The 27,656-nt window shown below is 40.9% G+C and overlaps 1 protein-coding gene across 4 annotated transcripts in view; it reads left to right on the top strand.

Annotated features, from left to right (window-relative positions):
• Positions 1 to 27,656, top strand: part of PLCB4 (phospholipase C beta 4) — a 163,366-nt gene that overhangs the window by 112,367 nt on the left and 23,343 nt on the right. For all 4 annotated transcript variants that reach the window (XM_021688952.1, XM_021688951.1, XM_021688953.1 and 1 more), the window contains 5 exons: positions 1,627 to 1,831; positions 16,240 to 16,328; positions 17,178 to 17,328; positions 21,947 to 21,996; positions 22,346 to 22,411. In XM_021688952.1, the coding sequence (XP_021544627.1) occupies positions 1,627 to 1,831; positions 16,240 to 16,328; positions 17,178 to 17,328; positions 21,947 to 21,996; positions 22,346 to 22,411 (561 nt within the window). The remainder of the gene's footprint in view (positions 1 to 1,626; positions 1,832 to 16,239; positions 16,329 to 17,177; positions 17,329 to 21,946; positions 21,997 to 22,345; positions 22,412 to 27,656) is intronic.

Here is a 27,656-nt window from a genome sequence, read left to right as displayed (position 1 = left end):
AGATCAGTAGTTCAATGATACGAGCCATTGTGAGATTCAGGCTCTCCCTGTTATGTGAACACCATTATTTCCATGCAACTCCCACTGTGACTTTTTCTCCTACAGAGTGTGGTGTAAATTGCATACATAGCTGTCATGGGCCTTTTTTCTTCCCCCAGGTTTTTTATAGTTTGTTATAACTGGAGCTGTTGTCAGTGTGGCCAGTGTTCCTTGGCAGAACGAATAATCCCTAGACACATTTCTAAAAATTCAGAAAGTTGACTTCAGATCTTCTTTGTTTTTGACGAGTAAGGAGACATCAAAGTTGGTTTTTACATATAGTATTACTGGCCCCAGAAACAAGATGCCAGTTCTGCATCCTTCACTGTTCTTCGGAAGTTAAATTGCTTTTCATTGGTACCAAGTACTTTCACTTTTTATTCTCTCTTGTTTTTAATATTTTTGTTCTTTGCACTAATTCACAAGGCAAGCCCACTTTTACCACATGAGAAACAATAGAGTAAATGAAATTGGATGAATTTTAACTTGATTTCTCCTCTTCATTGTCACAAAATTGGATTAAATTATAATCTCTAGACATAGCTAGGCAACCGATCCATTGTCTAGCCTTAGATACAGTACTCAAATTAGCCAAGATGTCTTGGTTGTTCTTAGCCAATGAGAAGTCATTTCTGATTTAAAACATTGGATTTTCTTGTGTCCTGTTGCTATTTTGTATCTGAATTAGGATTCTGCTGCCCGAGCTCAGATTTTATGTCCATTTATTCCTTTTGAAGATGGCAAGGGTAGATGTCTTGGGTATAGGTTAATGTTTCTAGCTGCCCCATCTCACTGTATTTATTTATTTATTTATTTTTTTTTTTTTTTAAAGATTTTATTTATTTGAGACAGAGAGAATGAGAGAGAGAGAGCACATGAGAGGGGGGAGGGTCAGAGGGAGAAGCAGGCTCCCTGCCGAGCAGAGAGCCCGATGTGGGACTCGATCCCAGGACTCCAGGGTCATGACCTGAGCCGAAAGCAGTCGCTTAACCAACTGAGCCACCCAGGCGCCCTCTCACTGTATTTAATATCCCAAAAATAGATTAAAAACTGAGGAGTGCAAGAAAAAGGGAGAATCCAAATTTCCATATACATTTTCCTTTATACACAAAGTATCTTCAAAGATACTTTCCATATTCTTAAAAACAGGCCGAGCTAGATATCAGAAGCAGCCCAGGTAGGAGGCAGACCACAGGATTCAAAGGCAAGAGCCCCGATTCCAGGCCCAGCTGTCCCGATCTCAGAGACTAAGGAAAGTCACTTGATCTCTCGGGGTCTCCTTTTGTTTGTCCATTATATGCATGGGGATGGGCAGAGATGACAAGGGTTGGACCAGTAATCTTTCACATCCCTTTCATCTAAAATTTTCAAGGAGATGATTTCCAGGAAGCCTGTTCGATTGCTTTCTCAATGGCTTGAACACTGCAGCTTGGACAGTATGCTTTAGGAATGCAAATCGATCATGGGCCACTTTCACCATAAAGGCACATTGAAGAACGGTGTGGATATGGTTCAGATTCCCAGAATCAGGGCTCTTGGGAGCTGCTTTCCAAAATACCCATGAAAGGTACCGTTTTTTGTTTGCAGGTAATCCTCCCTGACCTGGCAGTCTTGAGAATAGCAGTGTATGATGACAACAACAGGCTGATAGGCCAGAGGATTCTTCCGCTGGATGGCCTCCAAGCAGGCTATCGACACATTTCCCTTCGAAACGAGGGAAATAAACCATTATCACTGCCAACAATTTTCTGCAATATTGTTCTTAAAACATATGTGCCTGATGGATTTGGAGGTAAGTTAAACATCTGAGTACAAAAGTCCTAAATTATAGGATTATAAGATATTTCACCAATGGTTAAAAAAAAAAGTCTATTCCTACCGGTGCTGCCAATCCTTGTAGCCTTGAAGAAATCAAGGATAGGTAGTAACTTCAGATTTCCTAGGAAGAAATGAAAGGGCAAGACTGGATTATCTTTAAGGTTCTTTCTTCTTTTAAAATACTGTAACTTTATATGGTTTATCAATGTTTACAAATATGTTTGTGAAGGATTTCCTTACACCGTCATCCAAAGGGAGAAAAGACGTAAAATGGAACCCATAGATATCATTTGGTATCCCTAAAAATTTTAAATTGAACTCAGACATCAACACAGCTGGATTTTCTTCCAAATCCACTAGCGAGTTCAATTTCACAAAAAAGTCCCAGTCATCCATCCACAGAAGACTCCCTTTGGTTTTACTAAGGTAATCGATGGGAGAAATCAAAACCTGGACCAAGTCATAGGATTTTGCTTAGACCCAAACATATTAACTTTTTATAACCATCAGTTAAGCCAAGAACATTAAAAGAAGATTAAGATCTTCTGTATTCTCAGTCTGTTGAACCCTAAGGAAACCGGGTGATTATGTCAAACTAACCAAGGATGCAAATTCTAACTCTCTACTCCTGCCTGGGTGACCTCGGGACAGTGACAACCTCTCACACCTTCATTCCCAGGCCTAAAAAGTGAAGATGTTCCTAGTACCTCCCTCACAGCATTCTTGTGAAGTACTCATCATTACAGTATATGACATAGCAAGGCTCAGAAATGCGTGCACACAAGTATGTGTACTATCGATACAGATATAATTTCTGTAGCATGCTGGGACACATCACAGTTTTGTTTGGGGAATTTGGGGTTATTTTGTGTGTGTTGTTTTTGTTTTTGTTTTTAATAATGCTTGCATCTCCGGAGGGCAGATGTTCTCTGATCCTCAGCTTTAACAACCCGATTGCAGATTCAAGAGGAGATGTGAACCATGAGGGTTTTTTCAGTTACCAAATCCAGAATAAAGACTCCTTCCTCCTCCTCTTCTTCTGCTTTTCATTTAAAAAGAAAGCCTGTATTAGAAGCCAGAACATACTGTAGCTGATATAAAAGCATAAAAAAGAGGCTGGTGGGATGCTGTGGGGCTGGTTAAGTGGATAAGAATAGAGACAGGAAAAACCTACAGTATGTCTTTAGGAGCATCAGCAGATGAATTACACCATGTTCCACATACTTGAGCTTAGAAAGTAGGCAGTGTGTGGTTGTATAAACAATTACGGTGGAAGACTTACAGGTTTTCCCTCTGCATGGGTTACTTTTCAGTATGGAACTCTCTAATTCATACCAGGGAAGTGGGCAGTTGGAATAGAAAAGGGAAAGAAATAATTTGTCCAGTTCCTACTTTGTGTCAAGCACTCTCCGTAGAGTCTGAAAGTTGTGGAGAAGGACTATGCATGTATGTAGGTCTGTGTTGAAGAAATATCTGTATTTATAGTGCAGCCCATTCCCAGTGTCAGTATTTGTGCATGTACTGATTCAGATTAATCTCTTTAAAAATAGTCTCGCATATTTTTTTCCCTAACACGTCACCGTAGTCACTTACTTTTTATCAGAAGCCTTTAAATTTTCTGTACTATGTTATCATGGGTGGGACTCCACAGTTTACATCTTAACCTCCACTTGACATTCCAGAACTGTATATTCAGAATTTTCAGTCATTTCTTTTATGTGTGAGGAAACCAAGGGCAGACACCATGAGCATTTACTTAAGGGACTTACCTGAGGAGAACAACATAAGAATATGAGAACTGTCTTTTTCTCACTTTCTGATTTTCTTTACAGCCTCTTGACTTACACAGTGTGTTGTTCTTATTTCATCTGCATAACTAACCTCCCACATTCAGCTCTGAACATTAATGTGCTGAGCCCGCAGAGTAGGAAATCTACAGTGTCCCTGTTCCCTAGAACATTGATAGTCTATATTGATTCCATAGGAAAAAGTTCAAAATGAAACTCTGCAGCTTTGCACACCAGCATTTTCTAGGGGGGGGGGGGGAAGTAAATTGTTGATATAGATCTCAGATTTTTATATGGCCAAAGAAAGATAATATGGATTTATTTATTCCACAAATATGTTTGGTAGGTTTTATTCTGTAAAAGGCAAAATAGGGGCACCTGTGTGGCTCAGTTGGTTAAGCATCCAAATCTTGGTTTAGGCTCAGGTCATCATCTCAGGGTCATGAGATGGAGCCCCAAGTTGGGCTCCATGCTCAGCATGGAGTCTGCTCGAGATTCTTTCTCCTCCCTCTCCCTCCCCCTCTGCTCCTCCCCCTGCTCATATGCCCATACACTTCCTCTCTCAAAAAAATACATAAAATCTTTAATTAAAAAAAGGCAAAATAGATAGTATATGTATCAGAAAGAGATTCTTCCAGCACAAAGAACAAAAGGGTCATCCATAAATCCACCACCCAGAGAGAGCTCTGTTGCTATGTTGGTCTCTTTACTTTCAATTTCATTTCTTCTATTTTAATTAAATAGATCTTACTGTACATAGTCATTTGGACTCATTACTTCAGAGAGTTAATTTTTTTCCCACTTAATAGACAATATTTTTCCATGTCATGAAATATTTTTATAGCTGCAATCCATTTTATGTATTATCCATACTTCAGTTATTGATAAACATGGAAGTCATTTCCATTTTTTTCTTATAAAAAATATTGTGCCTAGGAACCTTAAATGTAAAGCTTTGGAAATACTCGTGATCACTTCCTGAAGATGAATTCTTTGAAGTGGAAAGAGTTGTATGTATATTTAAAGTTTTAGATACAGATTGCCAAATAACCCATCAGCAGTCTATGAGATATAACTTTTGTTAACATTTACTAATTTAATCAGTAAAAACAGTTTCTTAGTGTATTCATTTAAAATATTTTTCTCAAAGGAAAAGATGTAGTCATTACTATTTAGTACTTACTCTATGGGTAAGAGATACAAAGTTGTAAAAATCATCTACACTTATCCTCAAGAATTTTCCAACCTTGTACACACATACATGTGCATATACATAAATAAGTGTAATTTATTATATCACTGCCCACAGGGTAGTAAGCCAGAGGGTGTTGGGAGCATTGAACTAAGAAGTGATTAATCAGGGTGGGGTTGAAGGGTCCTTCAGTGGCTGTTGGGACCTTGAGAGATGAAGTCCCTCAGGGCAGAGAGGTAAACTGATTTTCTCTCCTGAAAGGGAAGCAGTCCAGGCCAAGGCCTTGATAAGAAGAGTGCTGGACTTATTTGCGTATTCTGAGGAAGCTGAAACACAGGGTATATGGGGCTAAAACTGAAAAGTTCTGGTCCATGTTTGATGATGTGTCCTGAAAAGCTGGTGTTATTTAGCAAGAGGAGTGTGCTCTTCTTGTTGAATAATTTTGGCACCTCAGGGAAATACTCATATTTTCAGGACACTAAGTAATTTGGTGAATTATATTTTCTTAGCTTTTAGGTGGGTCAGTTTGTCCAAAATCACTTCACAAGTTTATAGAAGTAAGACCTCTTATGCTTGATGAAGCTAATAAAATCTCAACCTCTATAATTCACCAAATACTTAAACTAGGAATTATGTATTTCTTTAATCAGATAGCTAAAAGCAAACAATTTTTTTTTAATCCATGCTGTAATTTCTTTTTTTTTTTTAAAAAAGATTTTATTTATTTATTTGAGAGAGAGAGAACACATGAGAGGGGATAGGGTCAGAGGACGAAGCAGACTCCCTGCCGAGCGGGGAGCCCGATGCGGGACTCGATCCCGGGACTCCAGGATCATGACCTGAGCTGAAGGCAGTCGCTTAACCAACTGAGCCACCCAGGCGCCCCATGCTGTAATTTCTTGCAGCATTATTTGTATAGAAAAGATCAGAAACAACCTAAATTCCATCAGTAGAGACTGATAAAATATGGAAGGCCATTCTGTAGGAGACCATGTATTTATTAAAAATAATGACTTGGATCTCAGTGTTCAGAACAGAAAGATGACAGTGATTTATTACTAAGAAAAAGTAAATTGCAAAATGATCCCATAATTACTTACAAAGACCCTTAGCTATCTGTTTATACATATAAGATAGAAAAAATTCTGGTAGGCTATACACCCAAGTTTAAGAGTAGTTATCTATTTGAGAATGGGGGTGAGGGTTTAGTGGAGCTGGCCCACTGCATTGGACAGCTTCTGGGAACATCACAGAGAACACCCTATCCCATATGGCAGGACTCTACTTATTACTTCTGGATCATTTAAGTAAGCATATGTAACCTCTGTAAATTTTTTTTTTTTTTAAGATTTTATTTATTTATTTGAGAGAGAGAGAATGAGAGACAGAGAGCAGGAGAGGGAGGAGGGTCAGAGGGAGAAGCAGACTCCCTGCCGAGCAGGGAGCCCGATGTGGGAGTCGATCCCGGGACTCCAGGATCATGACCTGAGCCGAAGGCAGTCGCTTAACCAACTGAGCCACCCAGGCGCCCACCTCTGTAAATTTTTAAAAACTGTATTTTGCCCTATTTTTCTATAACAGCAGTGTAATATGAAAATAGCACAAAGGAGAATGTAATATATATATATGTGTGTGTATATATATATATACATATATATGTAGAATTTAGAAAAAAAATTAAAGCAACCTATTATCCTGCTACCTAGATAGTTCTTGATAATATTTTTTAAAATATTTTATTTATTTGTCAGAGAAAGAGAGCATAAGAAGGAGTGGCAGGCAGAGGGAGAAGCAGACTCCTTGCTGAACAAGGAGCCTGATGTGGGACTTGATCCCAGGACCTTGGGATCATTCCCTGAGCTGAAGGCATACTTTTAATCAGTGCCCCCATTGATAACATTTTTAAATAAAAGAAAGACATGAGTGTCTTAAAACATCATAAGGTTATAAAACATAAAGCCTATCTGTGCATATGTAATAAATATGTATATGCATAAATGTACAGTCTATGTGTATATGAGTATGTATCACACACATATATTTCCTTTTTAATTAAACCCCAAAAGATAATATAATACCCCCTGTTCTATGCTTTGCTTTGCTTACATAATATATGTTGGAGAACATTCCTGCCAATGCAAATAAGACTGAAATTATTTTTAAAGGTTATATACTAATATACTATTCCATTATATGTATATACCACTATCTCTTTATGCAGCCCTTTGGTTGGATCAGTATGTACTCCCACCCATTATCTATGAGACTGCCTATTCTCATTCACCATCTCCAGTTCTGGAGTCTAAAAAATTCTTTTTTTTTTTCCAGTAATGGTAATAAAAGTGGTATCTCATCATTTTAATTTGTGTATTTATGAGTCAGATTGAGTATATTTCATGTGTTTCTTGGTCATTTGTATTCCTTTTCCTTAAAAATACTCTCTAGTACCCTTTATGTGTTTTTTTGTTTTTTGGTTTTTGTGGGGTTTTTTCTTAATTGGGTTGTTTCTCATTTTTTAAGTAATTGTTTAAATCAAATTTTGTTGTACTCCCAAGTCCCCTCTCTCTCTCATATAACTTCCAAAATGGTCTCAAATACATTGCAATGTCTAGATAAATGTCCATGAAGGTAATGGTTGGGGATTCAAACACTGTCTATTTTTCTTGGCCTGCCAGAATGCTGTTTCATTGAGGTCACTTAGCAGGTACATGAGGACACTGGTTGGAGCGCCACAGCTTAGGAATAATACCTGACCACAGCAATCCTTCCATTAATTTTTTTTTTAATTTGTAACAAGCTCAAGAAAAATCCATTGGTTCTATTTTCTTCTCCCCAACTTTGCCCTTTACTTTGCTGCAGTAAACTGTCATAAGCAATTCATCATCGTCAGAAAAATCTTTTAATTCGTGCCTACTACAAAATTTCAGAATTCTGGTGCATTAGTAATTTTCCCATGATTTTCTTTAAGCATCAGCAACTCAATGTTCTACATGATTTTTAAATGTATTTTATTTATTTATTTTTAAAGATTTTATTTATTTGACAGAGAGAGAGACAGCGAGAGAGGGAATACAAGCAGGGGGAGTGGGAGAGGGAGAAGCAGGCTTCCCGCTGAGCAGGGAGCCTGATGCAGGGCTCAATCCCAGGACCCTGGGATCATGACCTGAGCCGAAGGCAGACGCTTAACCACTGAGCCACCCAGGTGCCCCTAAATGTATTTTAAATCGCAGTAACGTCAGGTGGGTGGCATCATCTTATAGAAACAAGAAAAATGTTCCTAAAAGGCTTTTCCAAGTTAAGACAATTCCTTAGGGAGGGCTTGGGCATTGGCAGGAGCTTTGGGTCACTTATTTATTGGGGTTCTGTGCTGTGAGGTCACCAGAGGATGAGGAATTCCTTCTGATGGAGACAATTTCGTAGATTTTCAATTGCCCCTAACTATGCTTACCTTCTTGCATATAGTGATCTTTAGAAGCCTTGAACTCCGGGCTGCCCCAGTTCCCTCCCAACATGATTTGGGTCTAAATCCAGTATTTTCCACCCTGACCCTGCTCCTCTCCTGTCAGTGCCCTGTTTTCTTTCCTTGCCTTCTCAGGAGACAGAGACAGGGAATTTTAGTGCAATTGCTTCTCCTCATTGCTGTAAAAATAAAATCTCCCAACACACACAAAAGAAAACACAGAACAAAGATGGCTGCTCGCCCTCCTGAGCTCCCTCCACAGATGGTTCTGTTCCTAAGCCATGTGGTGGTAAAATATCTCTGGGCCGAAGAAATGCTCTTAACTATCAGAAACTCAACTTCCACGTGAAAAAACAAATGGTGACATTTGGAGAGGGATGACTAGGAATGAATCAAAAAGACTTTAATTTCTTCAGTATTATTTTTCTACTGAACATCGAGTAAAACAGCCCTCTTGTTGACCCCCCCCCACACACACACACACACTCCTATACAAAAGAAAAGTGCTAGGTTGGGTGCTAAGGCAATTTTTCCTTCATCAAATCCCCTGAGCCTCGGAGTACTGGGGTTGTCTGTGCTGCCTTATCTGTAGGTGCAAATGCGGAGGACATCAGCGCTTACCCATTGCCATGGCTTCATCACTGCGAGCCACTGCTGCTGCTGATGGGAAGCAGTTCCCAAGCAGATGGCAATTAAATGAGCGTTAGTCTTTCTCTTATCCCACCCACTGTTGCCTTTGATGGACTTGATCATTTGTATAGCTTTTATTATTACTGAGTGGTAAGGAGAACAAATAAGAGAGTCGATGCCCTGCTTCCCGAATATAGGGCTCGTCGGCATTATATGGCAGTGTCGCTCCAAGATGGGTTGCGTGAGCCGCTGGGTACTCGTTCCTTGAGCAGTGCTCATCCCTGCTTCTGTAGCTGGACATTTTGTTTTCTCTTCTGCACCTAGGCTGTCTTAATGCAAGCAAAGATGAAGCAGCCCTTTGTTTATTTGCCAACTCCTGTTTCTGCCTGCCTAGTGATTCAAGATACATCAGGGGAGCTGCGGGTGGGTGTTTCTTGTTCTCTCTGCCCAGCATCTTCACAGGGTTGCTTTCCAAACCCTCTGCGAAGAGAGTGGGCTGTTCCTTACATGACATTGTCCCAGAGGAGGAACATTGTTAATTAAGATGCCATTCCTGGGCTATGATCTCAGGATCTCCTGATACAGTTTAAAGTCCTTCCATTTTGTCCTCTCCTTTGTGGATGCTAAAATGCTTTGTTCTATCAAATATTTGTTAAAAAAAAAATTGATTTGCATTGCAGTGGTATCCATTGTGATGGCTTCCTCTGAACTACAGAAAACGTTGGTAAGAACACCAAGAGGAAAAGCTCCAGAAAAGAGGGCAGGATGGATTATAGCGACATAACCTCAGGAGTTGCCTGGCTAGGTGAATTTAAACAGGTTCCTGATTGCATTCCTTGGGATCTGCTGTGGAGCCCGAGAAGAGGGGAACACATAAGCATTTCCCAGTCTTATTTGACCACAGGATCTTTGACCGCACCACACCTAATGTATCTTTTCACATTCTAGAAATGCAGTTTGGGAAATGCTTACTCATTTGGTAGAAGCTAAAAGACCTCATCTAAAATCATAGTTACGGGATTTGTTGATTTTTATTAGCATCACTTTGCAGCCATTAGGGGAACATACATTTTTCTGCTGCCTTTACCTCCTGCTAAGATAGAAACAGTAGAGTGGAGAACAGGAGGGAACCTGAGCCAAGAGTGAGCACATGGAGCCAAGCCGTCTAGGTGCCACGGTTGGTGCTCACCACCAAGGCACCCAAATTAAATGCCTTGAAAAGCAACCGTTAAACAAATAAGTGAACAAACAAAAGAAAGAGATCCCTTGAAAAGCCAGCAAGTATCTGGAAGTCTGTACTGAGGAATTGCTATCTTCTTGTCAGTTTGGGGGGATGCTTAAATTGACGCTTTCAACTCTGTATAGAAATGAGGAAGGATGGGTAGGAGGGAATGAGGAAAAAAAACAAATATACATGGAAAGTCTTCACCAGGAGCAACCAGACTTTTGGAAATGGGACTAAGCCTAGAAATAGATGGTATTTTTTTTTAAGTACAAATAAGTAAAACTTCTGTTAAGTCCAGAAGAAATAAGCAAATGAGAAAAGGCAGACTGGTTCCTTTTTAAAAAGAAGGTTTCAGAGCCTGTGCCATGGCCTCCAGGAATCCAGGAGGTTTCAGCTCGTCCTGCGGGTTCTGTAGAATCAGAGGCTTGTGTGCATAGGTCTCTACCCTGTTAGAAGGTCAGTGTGGTCTGTCCCTAGACAACGCCTAGCACACGAGTCAGTGTTGACCAGCATCTGAACTTCACTCTTGCCACAGGGGGTTGTCCTGTGGAACACAGACCTACGTGGGATATACCTAGCCACAGTGTTCCTCCAATAAAAGGGAGGATCCCCATGCAATGTCATATTGGCACCAAAGAAAGATAACAGGGTTACTTAAATATGCAAATCTTTGGCCAAGAATATGCCAGATTTATTTTTTCCCCCCTGGGCTGAGGCAAAGAAAAATAACATTTTCTAATAGAGGTATACAAGCACATAGAGGTATGAGAGATTGGAGGGACAGCTTCTCATTCTCTTGTTACACATTATTTTAAATGTTATTAAAAATCGGTTTCCTTTTTTGCTATGCAGCATATTTATATAACTGTATCAGATGTGCATGCATAATGTATGTGTACAAAGCATTCTTTAAAAGTCAGGTGTCTATGGCTCTGGTCAGAGGAGAAACCAAGTTCCAACAGAAAAATTACCTAAAAGAGGCCAAGAGAGGCCTTGACTCTGTCATCCTGAGCCCTTTTGCTGAAAAATTTTGGTGGAGCTATCCCAGTTGCTGCCCTCTGCGTTGAGCTATTACTCTAGCTGCAGAACGAGCACCTGCCACCACATGGCAAAATCCTGTGTCCTAGAAGTATCTGATTTATTATTCAAAAATGCCAGGAATGAAGTCCGTGTTTCAAGTAACCGGCTAACCTAAGCCTTGTTCCAGGCACTTCGTCATCTCCTTTTTGTCCCATGTGACTCAGTTTGAATAAGCCTTACTTATACTTTGTGTATTTTTGTTGCCATTTGATCAAAAACACTATTATATTATATACTAGAAAAATTTTAAAGGCATATATAACTATGGAAAAAGCATCTCATTTAAACTCAAGTAACAAGGCAAGATTTCAGGATCTGGGAACGTAATTCTCCAACAGCTTCTAGAATTGTTAATATTGGTAATTGAAGATGGATTTACTAGACAGGTGCTTTAACCAACTAAGCCACGGCGTCGCCCGCTGAAGATGGATTTAATTAATGATATTTATCCAACTAATGGATAAATCTGCAGCATCTTATTTTGATGTATAATTTAGGCTCTATCTACATAATCCTACAGCAAATGGCTGATAAGAACATCTTAGCCAGTTTGTCCATGTAATACAAAACAATATATGACCTAGTTTGCATATTGTTTCATGACTATATGTTATAAAATACAGTGCCTATGTTGTCAGTCAGAATTGCACAGAATCAACCCTCAAGGCTGGGGCCAAGACACTGCTGCAGGAAACAGGAAGAATACTCTGGGATTCGAGGTATTCTTTGATCAAACCAAGATGGGTCCTTGAGAGGTCTCCAGGGACTGACGAATGCTCCTTGTTAACAATGAGAAAGCCTACTTTATTTGGAAGATACACCCAAGAATAGAAGATCCCTTTGCTGCCATAATTTCAAGCTGACAGATGATCCTTTCTACTCAGGGAAATTCGTGTATGTTGTCTACCCTGGATTCATTTGCCTCTGCCATTTGTAATTCCTACATATAAATTCCCAACTGACCAATGTTGACCCATAGGTAGGGACATCTCTCCACTGCTCCTTCAGCAGGAAGAAGTTACTGGAGATGAGACCTCCACCCAAATGACAAAGATTTGTCATTGTCAATCTGTCAGGAGGGAATATAGAGGCCCTTTTAGGCTTTTAGGCAACAGGCTTGAGCAGTAGAGTCTTGAGCAAGGCAAAAGGGCCCAGAGCTGATGCAAACAGGCTCATTAAGCAACCTACCTCAAAAGAGCCATAGGCCCTAACTAACCAATGGGCTACTCACAACCAGGCACAGTTACCAAAAAGGGGGAAATTCCATATGTTCCTATACCTCTTCACTCTGCCCTATAACTGTGACCCCTCACCACTGCCTCGTGGCAGACCGTCTCTCCTTTGCTGTCTGCAGCACCCTTGCAGTGTAGTCAATAAAATTCTATCTCCTTTAAAAAAAAAAAAAAAAAAAAAAACCTTTTTCTTGGTTACCATTGGTAATCAAATTTGCCACAACAGAAATTGATTGAGACAACAGAAATTCATTCTCTGACAGTTCCGGAGCCTAGAAGTTTGAAATCCTAGAGTTGGCGGCTCTTGGAGAAATCCTTCCTTGCCTCTTCCTAGCTCCTGGGTGGTTCCTGGCAGTCCTCAGCATTCCTTGGCTTTTAGCTACATTATTCCATTCTCTGTCTTTGTCATCTCCTAGCCTTTTTCTCTTTGTCTCTGTGTGTCCTCTCCCCATCTTATGAGGGCACCAATCATTGGATTTAGAGCCCACCCTAATCCAGTGTGATCTCAGTCTTTAATTACATATGCAAAGACCCTATTCGTAAATAAGCTCACGTCCGGAGGTCCCCAGTAGTCGTGAATTTTGAAGGGCATTATTCAACTTAATATACCCTCTTAATTCTGCTATATTTTCTTTGTACTCATTCCTCCCATTAATTTTTCTTAAATAACTATTTTAAAAGCTTATTAGGAACAAATTTTGTTAGTAATGCTCATCAGGTATATAAGTTGCTATCTTATGGATCTGAATTACAAATTCACTGGTAAAAGGAAATGAACTCTTTCTGTATTAACATATTTCTAGCAAAGTCATCTTTCATTAAAAAAAAAATTGAGGGGCGCCTGGGTGGCTCAGTCGTTAAGCGTCTGCCTTCAGCTCAGGTCATGATCTCAGGGTCCTGGGATCGAGCCCTGCATCGGGCTCCCTGCTCAGGGGAGAGCCTGCTTCTCCCTTTCCCTCTGCCTGCCTCTCTGCCTGCTTGTACTCTCTCTCTCTCTGTCAAATAAATAAATAAAATCTTTTAAAAAAAAAAATTGAAAGGCCATCTAAATATCCAGCAGTAGAGAATAGTTCGGTACATAAACTCAATGGAACATTATTCATTCAATAAAAGTAAGTTTTAAAACTGTACAGGTATAACCTAATAATAAATGAAAAAAGGAGATTATGTAATTTTAAATAAACCATATAAAATATGTATTCATGTGGAAAAAATGACACAAGCGTATACAAAAATGAAAATAGCTTGGTTCGTTTGGAAGGATTATGGGTCATTTCACACTTTAAGGTCTTGCTTTATTGGTTTTGTAATCAGCTGGAAGTGATGTAAGTGTTATCTGTGATTCCTACTGAAAGGACTACCAGTAACCACTGAAAAATGCCATATACACTCCAGGCCCTCGACCTGATTGTATATCACTAAAGAAATAAGCAAGTACTTGTTTCCTAACAAGCCAGCCATGTGGATCCTCCACTGAGATATGCCAGTGGGAACTCAAGCAAAGTGTATCCAGTGTAGGAGTGTGCAGGGAGGCCGACGCCAGGTAGGTCTTCTCCACAGAGGGCGGGGGGTTCAGTGAGCACAGTGTGAGTTTGTGGACAAGTGTAAGGAGGTGGCATCTGGGAGTCAGACACAGATGGATTAAAAGTCCTGAGCCGATCAATGAGTTTAGCACCAGGACAAGTGGGGCAATCAGGCTTTATCTTGCATGGGACTCATAGGAAATCACAGTAACTCCTCTGGAGTCTTCATACAAAAGGGAAAGTCGAGCCTACATGACACAACAAGGAAGCATTGATATTCAGAATGTGGGACATTTTATGGGATACCTGATCTGTCTCCTCAACAAATCTATGCATTATGAAAAATAAATAGTAGCAGGGACTAGTCTAGATTAAAGTAAGTTTAAGAGACTTAGTTATCAGAGACATAGTATGGGCTTTATATCTTGATTCAAACAAATTGTCAATAGGGAAAATAATAAGATGGGCCATTTATTATATTCATGGTAAGGAATTACTGCCAACTTTGTTGGATACAGTGCTGGTGTGGTTTGTTCTGAAAGAAAATGCACTTTTTTAGAGATGCATAGAAAAGTAATTAGGAATGAAATGTTACAATGTCTGGAATTTGCCCCAAATGTGTCAGCAGAAAGAAGAGAGGGGAAAAAAGGGAAGGATGGCAGTAAAGGAGATGTAGTGGACTGTTTATAACTGTTAGGGCTTCAGCAATATATGGGGGGTTATTTTACCTTTCTGTCTACATCTGTGTACACCTGAAAATGTTCATATTTTGGACTTAAAGTAGGTAAATATATTCTTAGAACTTTAACTTCCAAAAAATGATTGTCATTTCTCCTAAGCAAGGTTTAAGAGCTAATATGGTTACTTTCCCCACTATGAGACAAAGAGTTCTTAGGGACCTAAGTGATAACTAGAGTCAAACCTTCTCATATACCCCTGGTAAGAGAAAATAAATTGATGCAACTTCTTTGGAGGGCAGCTTGGCAATGCTGCTACCAAAAGGACAAATACCTTACACATCATTCTAACCTCTAGGCATTTATGCTGTGGACACAGCAAATGTCTGCTCTGAGATTTGAACATTCCAGGATCTTCACTGCAATACTCTTTATAATAGCAAAGAACTGGAAGTAATCTAAAAGTCTATCAATAAGGAACACTGTTAAAGAAATTATAGCCATTCTGAAAATGAAATATTTAAGCAGCCCTTAAAAGTAACATAGTAGATCTACATTACTGATAAAGAAGTGTCTCCAAGATATGTGAAGTTTAAAATAAAAAATAGGTGCATAAAACTGTGAACCCATTTGGAATTTTTTTGTTTTGTTTTGTTTTTAAATAAGGATACAAGAAATGGATAACAGTATATACGAGGGGTCAGATTGGCAGGAGAGGAGATTTTTACATCTTATATGAATGTTTATCATATACATGTATTTTGTATTATAAGAAAAAGATTCAACTGAGAATAATTAAAGACTGTAATTAGGATGATTTTACTGGAGGAAATTGATATACATAGAGTTTTTGAAAATTGTAAATTATGTACTGTTTTAAGGTAATGAGAATAAATATTACTTCTGTAGAATTGGTAAATAATGCAAAATTACATGAGATTCTCCTGGAAAGTACTTGGAACTCTTCAAATGACATTATATAAAACATGAAAATTTTACCATTTTTAAGTGCAAGGTGTAGCTGGGAGGATCCTGGAGAAATACTTCATTTTAACTACCATGGAACCAAAATTGGCTTTAAATATGTATTGGCCTTCTTACCTAAAAATAAGACTTAGATACCGGTGGTGTCTACTATGTTCCAAGTACTTTTTACATTTATCATCTCATTGAATACTCATCGTATCCCTTCGGAGTGGGTGGTATCAGCCCTAATTTTCAGATGAAGAAACTCAGCTGGGGACATGAATCAACCTGCTCAAAGTCACATAAGTAGTCAAGAACCCAAGGCAATTCACCTGGCTCACCCTGCCACCCTGTCATCTTTATTTGGGCAAACACCAAAGAGGAAATAGGAGAAAGTCATCTCTGGCCTTTGATCCTTGCCCTTACTTATTTCTTGTTTTCTGTAACTGGCTGTGCTTTCCTAACTTTGTCTTGTGTTCTAAGAGAAGGAAATTCACAGAAGACATAATAGGGGTCCAGGATTATGAATTGTTCACTAGCTGAATTTTCCTGGGTGTGTACGGTAAAACAGAGAATCAACAGCCGCCTGACTTTTTGGGTTATTTTTCAGATATTGTGGATGCTTTATCAGATCCAAAGAAATTTCTTTCCATTACGGAAAAGAGAGCAGACCAAATGAGAGCTATGGGCATTGAAACTGTAAGTAGCAATGGTTGACTAAGGACAGCCAAGTTGAGGAAGTTCTGTGGTCAGTGATTATAAGAGCAAGACAGAGTAATAAGTTCATATAGCAAACTTGAAGAGCGTTTTTGAAATTGAATTTATCAATTCAACAAAATAGTTTCAAGGGTCTGTAAAAGTGTAGCATATTTAATAAATAAAATGGAAAACATTTAATAAATGAAATGGAAATCCATAATGCTTTTAGGAATGTTTCAGATACAGGATGCTTCTGTGATACACTAGAATACCAGCTAATCCAAGTCAGTGAATTAGTGAAATTGACATTTATGTGTCTTTGTTGCTTACCAGTCTTGCATCCAGCCTTCCTCCATTTCTGTGCACACTCGCCTTCTTTGTTCCTTTGTTTTTTGTTTTTTTTTTTAAGATTTTATTTATTTATTTGACAGAGAGAGACACAGTGAGAGAGGGAATACAAGCAGCGGGGAGTGGGAGAGGGAGAAGCAGGCTTCCCACCGAGCAGGGAGCCCGATGCGGGGTTCGATCCCAGGACCTGGAATCATGCCCTGAGCCGAAGGCAGACGCTTAACGACTGAGCCACCCAGGCGCCCCTGTTCCTTTGTTTTTAAATCTCCCTTTACCATACCCTGTTTGTAAAAGAGTGGCATCTTTTTTCCTCGGCTTCATCCTTTGCCTCAAGCCTGAGAAAAGCATGTAATCTTTTCTCCTGCTGGGCAGTGATCCGTTAAGAGAGTTGTAGGGGAGATGCTGAGTGGTTCAAACTGGATTCAGTAAAATAGAGAAAGTGCCAGACAGTTGAATGCGAGATGGCATTCATGTAGGGTAATATAAACATTTCCGCTCCAGAGTGACATAGCAGATGTGCCCAGTGATACTTCTAAGAATGACAAGAAAGGAAAAGCCAACACTGCCAAAGCAAACGTGACGCCACAGAGCAGCTCCGAGCTCAGACCAACCACCACGGCGGCCCTGGGGTCTGGCGTGGAAGCCAAGAAAGGTAAAGGGGAGGGGTTTGGGCTCCTTATCTGTTCCGGCAATTTTAGACTCTTCGAAGAGTCTTTTCTGAGGGTATTTAGAATTGCTAATTTTGCCAATTTTCATTGCCCCATAAAACTCAAGAGCAGCATGTTTTCTTGTAGGTTGGACAAACTGGTTAATTTCCCAGAGTGTTTAACAGGGAGTCAACATTTGTCTCACCTGCTAGATGAGGTGAGGGCCCTGGGTACAATATCCATAGTTTTAGAAAATGTTTAAATTCAGGCTCCCTAATGAAAAGAACTTCCATGCAGTGAACTTCACTAAGTCATCCCCACACTCTCCTGGATACCCCCACGGGCACTCATCTGGACAGGAAGTGGGCTCATGAACCAACAGAATCATCATTGTTCATATATTTCTAGATTCCCTTCTTGACAGATTGCCCCCATGAGTAGATATTTAGCATCCATGATTATTTGTAAAATTATCAGATGGACATTTGAAGGCCGATTCTGTATGGTTTCCTGTAAATGAAACAAGATATTCTAAGAGGTGTCACCACAAAGAATGATGTATCCCATGTGCTAACATTCAGCTGGTATGTGGGGCCACAACCAACTTGCTCATTTAAAATTGACTTCCGAGCTTACTGGCCAGGCATTCATTCTGATTGGATGGTGCCCATCCCACACTGGGAATTAAACATTTTGAGTATCCTCATCGATCATGAATCATTTACCAGACTCACTCTTCTTACTTTGATAAGAATTTCTTTTTTCTAATGGTTTTCTACTCAGTGGGTATATTTCCTATTTATATGTGAATGCAGTGCCCTTGATGTTAGCGAATCATGTTGTTTGTAACTTACACGCACACAGTGCTGCAGATGAAGGTAAGAAATGACAGGCTTTTCCAAACCAAGGCAGCATAGTAATTTAGCAGGATACTAAGTGTGCATGGAGCTTTATGAAACAAATTAGTAAATGAGACTGCACAGAAGTAGCCCAAATTGTAGTTTGCCTGCAGCTGTTTTTCTGTTCCTCCCTGGAGACATGAGCAAGCTCATGATACAGGCTTTGGGCATTCCATTCCAGCACTGGTCATTAGTCGCTTTAGCCATTCAAACAGAGACAGACAGTGGAAAATGGGAGAGTTTTTGTGTAAAGTTCTTGTTTTGTTTAAAGTGTCACGCCCACTAGTACATAAAGACATTAGTAATTACAGTGACTTAAGTGGCCTGAAAAACAGCAGTTTGACCAGCTTACAGAAGACAGAAGTGATCCTAGTTCTAGAAGGGAACGTGTTTGTGTTTAGAACGGTCTTGCCCCTGGTTCCAAATAAAATTGCATTGGGGGGAGCCAAGAGGCTCTCGTTTCTGGTCCAGTCTCCTCAACAGACACCCTAAGAGAGAGGGTCTACACACTGTTTCCTTTTGGCCTTTTATTCAGGAAAATTGGAAGCCTACTCTAAGTGACAGTACCAAGTTCTATGAGAAATGCCTTTACACCTTCAGGGACCTCATGTGGCTAGAAGGGTAATGTAGGACAGGCTCCCACACGACAGCCCGGCTGGCAGTGGTCAATGAGGGCTAACCACTAAGGAACAGGAGGGGAGAGGGCATCGCTTCCAGCAAGTATCCCAGAGAAGACTTCTGGATGAGATCCCAATTGGGATCTGGGCCTTGAAACATAGGTCTGACATGAATAGGAAGGAATGAAATGGATTCTTCTCGTGGATACTGAATCACCCTGTTGGATGCTTGGGAATGCCTCCATGGGAAAACCATGAGCCAGATGCTGAAGTTCATGGAGCAGATGAATGTACAATTTAGAAGGACACTTGTGGAGGTAACCAGGCTCAGCAGAACCTGGTCTAAGTGAGGGGCCTATTCTTTTGCATGGTAGCTTTTAGGAGAATAGCAGAGAAGTGCAAGAAGGAAGTTTATAGGTGTTCTTCCCACTCCTGTCTATGAACAGGGGAGTCAGGGGTCAAGGGAGTCAGGAAATTACTCCAGTGGCCTTTATGGGAAGAGGTGTCATTTGAGAAAGCAAGCTTCTTTCTAGAGAATGGTCTTAATTTGGGTCATCCCAAAGCAGACCTTGAGACAGGGTTTCAAATGCAAGTAGTTTATTGGGGGAGTACAACAGACACAAGTAGGGGCTTGGGGAAGGGACACAAGGAAGAGAAGGTAGCCAGTAATCAGAGTGTTTCCAAGTTCCAGTGAGGCACCTGGAGCTCAGTGCTCCTGGGAACACCCTGAGGGCTGGTGTTGGACACACATCTCAGAGGCAGAGGAACTTATACTTCAACTACAGTCAGTCTTTTGTTGAGAGTCCCTGGAGGAGGGATAAATTCCCCCCCAATGATTCTAAATGGACAGAAGGGTGATAAAGCACATTTTGGAGGGAGAGTCCTCAGGTAAGGAAATGCAGGTGCTGGCCATTGGAAGTCAGTAGAGTGGGCTGATGTAGAGAAAGCAAGGTGAATGGGTAGAGCCGGGCAGTACTTGCTGCCCACACCTGTGGAGGTGAGAAAGTTCTAACTTGTTTCTCTCGGACATGCAACCCAACACCAGTATCTGCACCAATGCTGCTTGATTTTCTTTTTAAGAATAAGGAATTAAGAAAACGAAACTCTGAGTTGGCCTCCGAATGATGGCTTGAGAGCAAACAAGTTCTTTTTGAGCTTTGTTGATAAGAACAAAAACTTTTACATAGTGAAACTTCAATTAGCTACAATCTTTGGAGCCCAAAGTTCCGGGCGTAACCCTTCCCTTAACCAGGGAAGCTTGTAGAACTGCAAGAACAAAAACTTTTACGTAGCGAAACTTCAATTAGCTACAATCTTTGGAGCCCAAAGTGCCGTGCTTAACCCTTCCCTTAAGCAGGGAAGCTTGTAGAACTGCACTGGCCAGTGGAGTAGCCACATGTGGCTATGTAAATTTCAATGTTAAAATTAACTCTTGAACTCTTGAGTTGCACTCTCCACAGCTCAGTTGCCCAGAGCCACGCATAGCTAGCCACTCTCCGTTGGACAGCTCCCACATAGAACATTACCACAGTTGCCAAAAGTTCTGTTAGACACCCTTCTGTAGGCCCACAGAGGGAACTGAGCACATACCAAGTCCTGCTCTGCAGAGTGTAGGTGTTCCCTAGCTACATCATTTATAGGAATGAAAATTTTTATAAGTTATTTCTGTCTTTCTCAAAAAATGTATAACCAAGTTCATGTGTTCATAGGTTCCTGTTAATCAAGATGTACTTTAACCAAGACCAAAAGAGAAGTCTCATTGGACTAGATTAAGTCTTAATATCTGCTAGCTCTCTGGAGGGATCTCGCATGCACCACAGTCCTCTGTTCATTTTATAGATGAGGATTCACATCTCTGCCCTACAATGCCCCTCATTCTTGCAGTAAAGCAGGGAGCTGGCTTGTGATGTCAGACTTGAGAGAGAGAGAACAGCCCCAGGTTCTCTGGACACCCCTATCGTAAATGGTATATAGATCTCAGGGCTCATTTCTCTTAGCCCTTACTCCCTTTCCCACCTCCCCACCCTCACACTGGCTGTGCACATCCTCTTAAAATGAACAGAACTGGAAAACAAGAGCCTGGGACTCGAGGCCTGTCTTTCTTGAATATCTCACGCCTAGCTTTTGGGAGTCTAATGGAAATCAGTTATAGCACAGAGCACACATTCATCCTGTTTGTCTAAGATGAAAATCTGCAGTCAAACGGAAAATGTTTGGGGATTCTCCTGCAACTCTGGTTGCCATGACGACACCTGGCCTAGCATCACTCCAGTAGCAGGATAATTGAGTATATGACTCCGGGTCCTCCTGACAGCATCCTGTTAACGGTTTGATTCCAGGATTTCCTGTATGTTGAAGGCATGGCTGCGCTCAATAGCCTATTGCTTAAAAATTACATTTGGTGAAAGCAGCTGAGAAAAAAAAAAAGTTTGATTCTTTGATGACAATGAAGAGGGAGGTAGTTGACTGGTATGCTACGCCCTGAAATACAAAGATAAAAGTAACGTTAACAGATGCTGTGGTGCCTGATCAGATCTCCTTTGTGGGGTTGGCACCCCCCTTTGGCTGATCGTAAATCACAACTGCCACTTTCTCAGAGGATTGCCCTCAGACTGTGGGAGTTCCCTTGCCTGGAAATGCCTAGAAGGTTTTGTACAACCTCTGAACCCATCGGCTGACTATTCTGGGGTTACAAAAGCCCAGTCTCCTTACCTCAAGGTGGAGCATCTTTTGGATGGCCATTTATGCTAGTGAACTCCCTGCAGGGTCCGGGTGGATTTCAGCTAGAAATGCACCCTGCCTTCTTCCTCTGCCCTATTCTGCTTCTCTCACTCCCTAGAGGTTTCTCCTGAGAGCCTTCCCTCAGTAAGTCATGTGCGCGCACAACTCCAGCTCAGGTTCTACTTGTAAGGAACTTGACTTGAGACAATAAGCCTGCCAAGTAAGTGTCTAGTTAATTGCTTTGTAATAAGAAATTAAGATGCTTATATCTAGAACGTTACATGTAAAGCTGCTTCAAAGTCTTTAGATGAGATTTCAAAATGGTGAATTTTGTATTATCTGCTATTCTCTCTAATTTTTAATACAGTGATTTAATATTTTTTAAGGTATCGAACTTATCCCTCAAGTAAGGATAGAAGATTTAAAGCAGATGAAGGTAAAATTGCTCAATATTTTTTTTTTAAAGATTTTATTTATTTATTTGAAAGAGAGACACACAGTGAAAGAGGGAACACAAGCAGGGGGAGAGGGAGAGGGAGAAGCAGGCTCCCTGCAGAGCAGGGAGCCCGATGTGGGGCTCAATCCCAGGACCCTGGGATCATGACCTGAGCCGAAGGCAGACGCTTAACCGACTGAGCCATCCAGGCGCCCCACATTGCTCAATCATTTTGCAAGCACTCTTATATGACACATATTGGTGACACCAATATATTTTTGTTTCTCACCAGATGTATTCATCATGGCTACAAAACACTGATTTGGGACCCTCTTTGTTTCTTCCACAGGCTTACCTGAAGCATTTAAAGAAACAACAGAAGGAACTAAATTCTTTAAAGAAGAAACATGCAAAGGTATGATGTGTTGTGTGCTTACATAGGTATGTGTGTATGATTTTGTTTGCTTGTTTGTTTTCTACTTTTAGCTCTCTAATGAAAAGCTGTTATTCTGTGTAATGGACCAGTGGATTCCTCACAGGCAAAAACATGGCTTAGAAACTGACACCAGCCAACTGGACAGTAGTACCTTCATTTTCACTGATTGGAAAATGACATTTAAAAACAGAATCCATTTGGGATTGGCTGTCACTGATTTGTAATCTGCATTTCTAACAGTTCTTTCAAAAGATAACAAAGCCTCGCCCATTTAAAAATAGTTTAATAATCGGACTTTATCTAAAAATAAATAGGCCATAGCCAGACTCTTGAAGACCAGCTCATAGTCTCAGTTAGCCTAGAGGCACCTCCATCCCCTGGGTTGCAAGTCCTTTACGACACACAGTGCATGGAGGGAGGTACTAGCCAGCTCTGAACTTCTTACCCATGGCTCCGGGGGAGAGGGTTCTTCTCACTTTCCCCATTATGTAAACTCTGCTCAGTGTCCTACTTCTGAAATAGAGTTGTTTTTCCTTTTCGCCCATAAGAAGAGGTTTTTTTTGACAGTGATCATGAGAAATTATAAGAGCTGGTTGGCCTCAGGAGTTCTAGTGTGGGTTGGAAACTTCACCACACTCAGGCATCATCCTGCTCCGCATCACTCTGCACAGGGAAAGGAGGAGAACATAATACCTCTTTCCTTCCCAAGATGGATCACAACAATCCCTGGGGCTGGAAGGGTAACGTGTGGGTTCATCCATTTAGGGCAACAGGAGCAAGAGAAAATTTCTTAAAGGACTTCAGAGTTCTTTTAAACTAATCTTGCGTTCCTCTTCTTTGTACTCTGACTCAGTCCTCAAACTAAAGCATGCCCTGCAGAGCCAGACTTGAGTGATGTATCTCTGAATCACTCCAGATATTAAACTGCAGGGCTCATGGCCCCAATTTAACAATTTGTGCTCCTTTGAGAAACTCAGCCTAATCTTGGCCTAGTAATATTCCCTGTATTATTGAACTGATAGCTTGGTGGATTTGCTGATCTAGAGGTAACTCCGCAGACTCTTTGCTCCTAAATTTCATGAATAAGTCCATTTAATGGAATTCCTTTTTATTGCCCGTAGGGGACTCTTGCCACAGACTTTTAGAAGTGTGGGACTGTTGGAGAGAGAGCTGCTTAACGCAGTGCTTTCAATTTTGTTGGTCACTGGCAAAAACCTAGAATATGGAAAGGCAACAGAAAAGAGGGAGAAAAGGCAACTTACCTGACTTTGATTAGAGGGATGGACTTGGTACCCACATGGCAAGACAGCGTCCCCCAGATCTTCCTTCCATTGAACTTTGATCTCTGTCACTGAGGCAGGCATCTCCATGGCCTGTGGGCTCCATGGAAACTTCCAACTTTTTTTTTTTTTAAGATTTTATTTATTTATTTGACAGAGAGAGACACAGTGAAAGAGGTAACACAAGCAGAGGGAGTGGGAGAGGGAGAAGCAGGCTCTCCACAGAGCAGGGAGCCCGATGCGGGGCTCAATCCCAGGACCCTGGGACCATGACCTGAGCCGAAGGCAGACGCTTAACGACTGAGCCACTCAGGCGCCCCGGAAACTTCCAACTTTTGACCTTACCCTCATTAAGTATTTCCTTGAGGCACAACCAGGAAACATATACTGTGACCAATAATAAAAATAACAATGATAGCGGCTAGAATTTTTACCTGCTCAATATTTTCCAGATGCTGTGCTCAGCACTTCACATTTGTCTCATTTAATACTCTCTACCCTAGAAAGCAAACTATTTAAGTCTCCATTTTGCATGTGAAATGAAGAAATTGATGATTAGGGAGGTTAAGTGGTTGAACTATTGTCTCCACACTGGAAAGCAGCAAAGCGAGAATTTGAACCCAAACCACCTGTGTCTAGCACCCATCCCCTTACTGCATTATTCTGTGAAGGACATCAGATGCTTTGGTAAGTAGACAAGTTCGCCTTGTTACATCAAATGCAGTGGTAGCCCATGGGATGTTACGAAAATCCCCATCGAGTTTGGATGGTATCCATACACTTGTTATCTGTACAGCTGCTAAGGAATGGTCCTCGATTCTTGAGAACTTGACCTACATACTACAGAGCAGAGTTATCTGTTGATTTCTTCGTCTGAACCTTTGATTCCAAGCTGACTCAGGTTGGCAAACAGGATCATCTGCTTTATCAGAGAAGTGGCACACAAAGATGGTGTCTTCATCAGCTTGGGCCACTGTAACAAACTGGTATAGACCAGGAGGCTTAAATAACAAACATTTACTTCTTAGAGTCTGGAGGCTGGATGTCCCAAGGTCAAGGTGCAGCAGGTTCCATGCCTCATGAGAGCCCCCTTCCTGGATTTTGAAGAGCCTCCTTGCTATGTCCTCACATGGTGGAGAGAGCCATCATTTCTCTCATGTCCCTTCTTCTACGGGACTGATCCCATCCCTGAAGACACTACCCTCATGTCCTAGTCACCCCCCAAAGGCCCCACCTCCAAATTTCATCTCATTGGGAATGAGGGCTTCAACATAGGAATTTGGAGGGGGAACAGAAACATTCAGTCCTTTAATAGGTGGAAAATTACTTTTCTGAACATAATTTAGAGCTGGCCTTGGTAGATCTTCCCCTGCACCTCAGACACCACTTCATTCAGCCGATCCCATTTCTTCGTGCATGTTTAATAACCAGTAGATCCCAGATGGCTGAGAGAATCCATGTTGCTTTCCTTTGTAGAAAACAAACGAGCTTCTTGGAGCCCCACATGACAGTAGAATTAATACCTAAAAGGAGATTTTAAATCTCCCTAAATCCAACTATCTGCATTTGTGTGGACTCTCAGAAGAGCTTTAGTGTGCCATTTTTGGAGAAAGTGTTCAAGATTCCTTAGGTCAAACAACCGAGAAAATTGCTCTTGTAAAATGTGCCGTGCTTGCCTGTTGCTTTTCAGGAGTATTTCTGAGCAGGGCAATGCATTTCATAGCTGCTTTTTCAGACCTTCATGCACTACAGAAGTTCCCATTACAACTGCGTGATTATGAGCTTACGAATGAATCCCTTCCTCTACATTAAATACACAGGGGACCCACTTTATTCAGATGGCTTTGGCAGTATAATTTATGAATTCGGAATTCTATAGTGTTTTTTGTGGGGTTTTTCTTCATGTTTTTTTTTTTTTATTCAATTACTTAGCATCTAGTGTATTATTAGTTTCAGAGGTAGAGTTCAGTGATTCATCAGTTGCATACAACACCCGGTGCTCATTAGTCCAAGTGCCCTCCTTAATGCCCATCACCCAATTACTCCTTGCCCCCACCGACCTCCCATACAGCAACCCTCAGTTTGTTTCCTGTAGTTAAGAGTCTCTTAGGATTTGTCTCCCTCTCTGTTTTTGTCTTATTTTTCCCTCTCTTCCTCTGTGATCCTGTTTTGTTTGTTAAATTCCACATGAGTGAAATCATATAATTGTCTTTCTCTGATTGACTTCTTTTGCTCAGCATAATACCCTCTAGTTCCACCTACATCGTTGCAAATGTAAGATTTCATTTTTTTGATGGCTGAGTAATATTCCATTGTATATATAGACCACATCGTCTTTATCCATTCATTTCTCAATGGACATCTGAGCTCTTTCCATAGTTCAGCTATTGTGGATGTTGCCACTATAAACTTTGGGGTGCAGATGCCCCTTTGGATCACTATGTTTTTATCCTTTGGGTAAATACCTAGTATTGCAATTTCTGGCTCATAGGGTAGCTCTATAGTGTTTCTATCATAAAACTATTAATAAGGTTAACATTTATTTAGTGCCAGTTTTGTGTTACACATTTTGGGGGGGGTAGCAGAGGGAGAGAGAAAGAGAATCGTAAGTAGGCTCCAGACCCAGTGCAGAGCCCAACTCAGGGCTCAATCCCATGACCCTGAGATCATGACCTGAGCCGAAATCAAGAGTCAGATGCTAGGGCACCTGGGTGGCTCAGTTGGTTAGGCAACTGCCTTCAGCTCAGGTCATGATCCTGGGGTCCTGGGATCGAGTCCCACATCGGGCTCCCCCTGCTCAGTGGGAAGCCTGCTTCTCCCTCTGCCTGCCGCTCCCCCTGCTTGTGCTCTCTCTGTCAAATAAATAAAAATCTTAAAAAAAAAAGTCAGATACTTAACTGACTGAGCCACCCAGGCACCCTTTACAAGTGTTACACATTTTATGTACATTCTCAACTCCTCACAATATCCCTGAAGCCTAAGTAACACTGTCCACATTCTAGAAATTAATAAAATGGAAAAGAGGTGAATCCCTTGCCTAGAGCCATATAATTAGCTAATGCTGGTAACGGGCCTCATTTGCTTACGTCTAACAAACACCTTTTACAACTCACCACATTATCACTGTTCATTAAAAATGCATTTCATCTATTTCAACTACCCAAGGGTTTCCCAAATAATTTCAAATAATCAGAGCTTCTGTCTATAAACTTTCTGTAATTTTTCAGTCTATAATATCTCCCTAATATTTTCCATGGTCTCATCTGAACTATCTTCTAAGATGAAGGATTTACATGAATATTTTATTTGCCAAATCCATAAATCCATACTGAGGCCTACTCTACGAACACACTTGTCTTTCAAAATGAAAAAGGGAAAACGAGTGAAGGAGCGTGGAAGGATATGTATCTCTTAACATAGGACACTTAGTGCCTCACCGCCATTTGAACTTGTTTATCCTAACACTGATTTTTTTCTTTTAAATACTTTTAAAATGGTAAGACTAAATATATATTGAGGTTTACTTCAGCACTCGGGTATTCTTGTAACAATTATATAAAAGAGCCCTACCATTATATTAACTTGTATCAGTTAAGAGTTCTGGATAGAAGTTCCCCTATTTTTCTCAATAACAAACTACCCGCAAGTGTAGTGACTTCAGACAGCAGCCCATTTATTAATTGACAATTTTGGGGGTCACCAGTTTGGCCAGTGGTGGGCAGATGGGGGCACTGGCTGATGTAGGAAAGCCTCTGCTGAGCCACTTCTCGCTGCTTTATGTGGCCTCTCATCTTCAGGTGAGCTAGTTATTCACCTGGTGGGGTTTCAAGAGACCACGCAGAAGCATGTTGAGGCCTCAGCTCAGAATGGTACCTAATCACTTCCGCCTCGTTTTCCTGGCGAAAGCAAACCATCAGGCTGATCCAGATTCAAGGTCTGAGGAC

This window comes from Neomonachus schauinslandi, chromosome 10 (assembly GCF_002201575.2).
Source record: "Neomonachus schauinslandi chromosome 10, ASM220157v2, whole genome shotgun sequence".
Classification (NCBI taxonomy): domain Eukaryota; kingdom Metazoa; phylum Chordata; class Mammalia; order Carnivora; family Phocidae; genus Neomonachus; species Neomonachus schauinslandi.
Note: the sequence above shows the minus strand (reverse complement) of the source record. Positions and strands in the feature narration are given on the sequence as shown.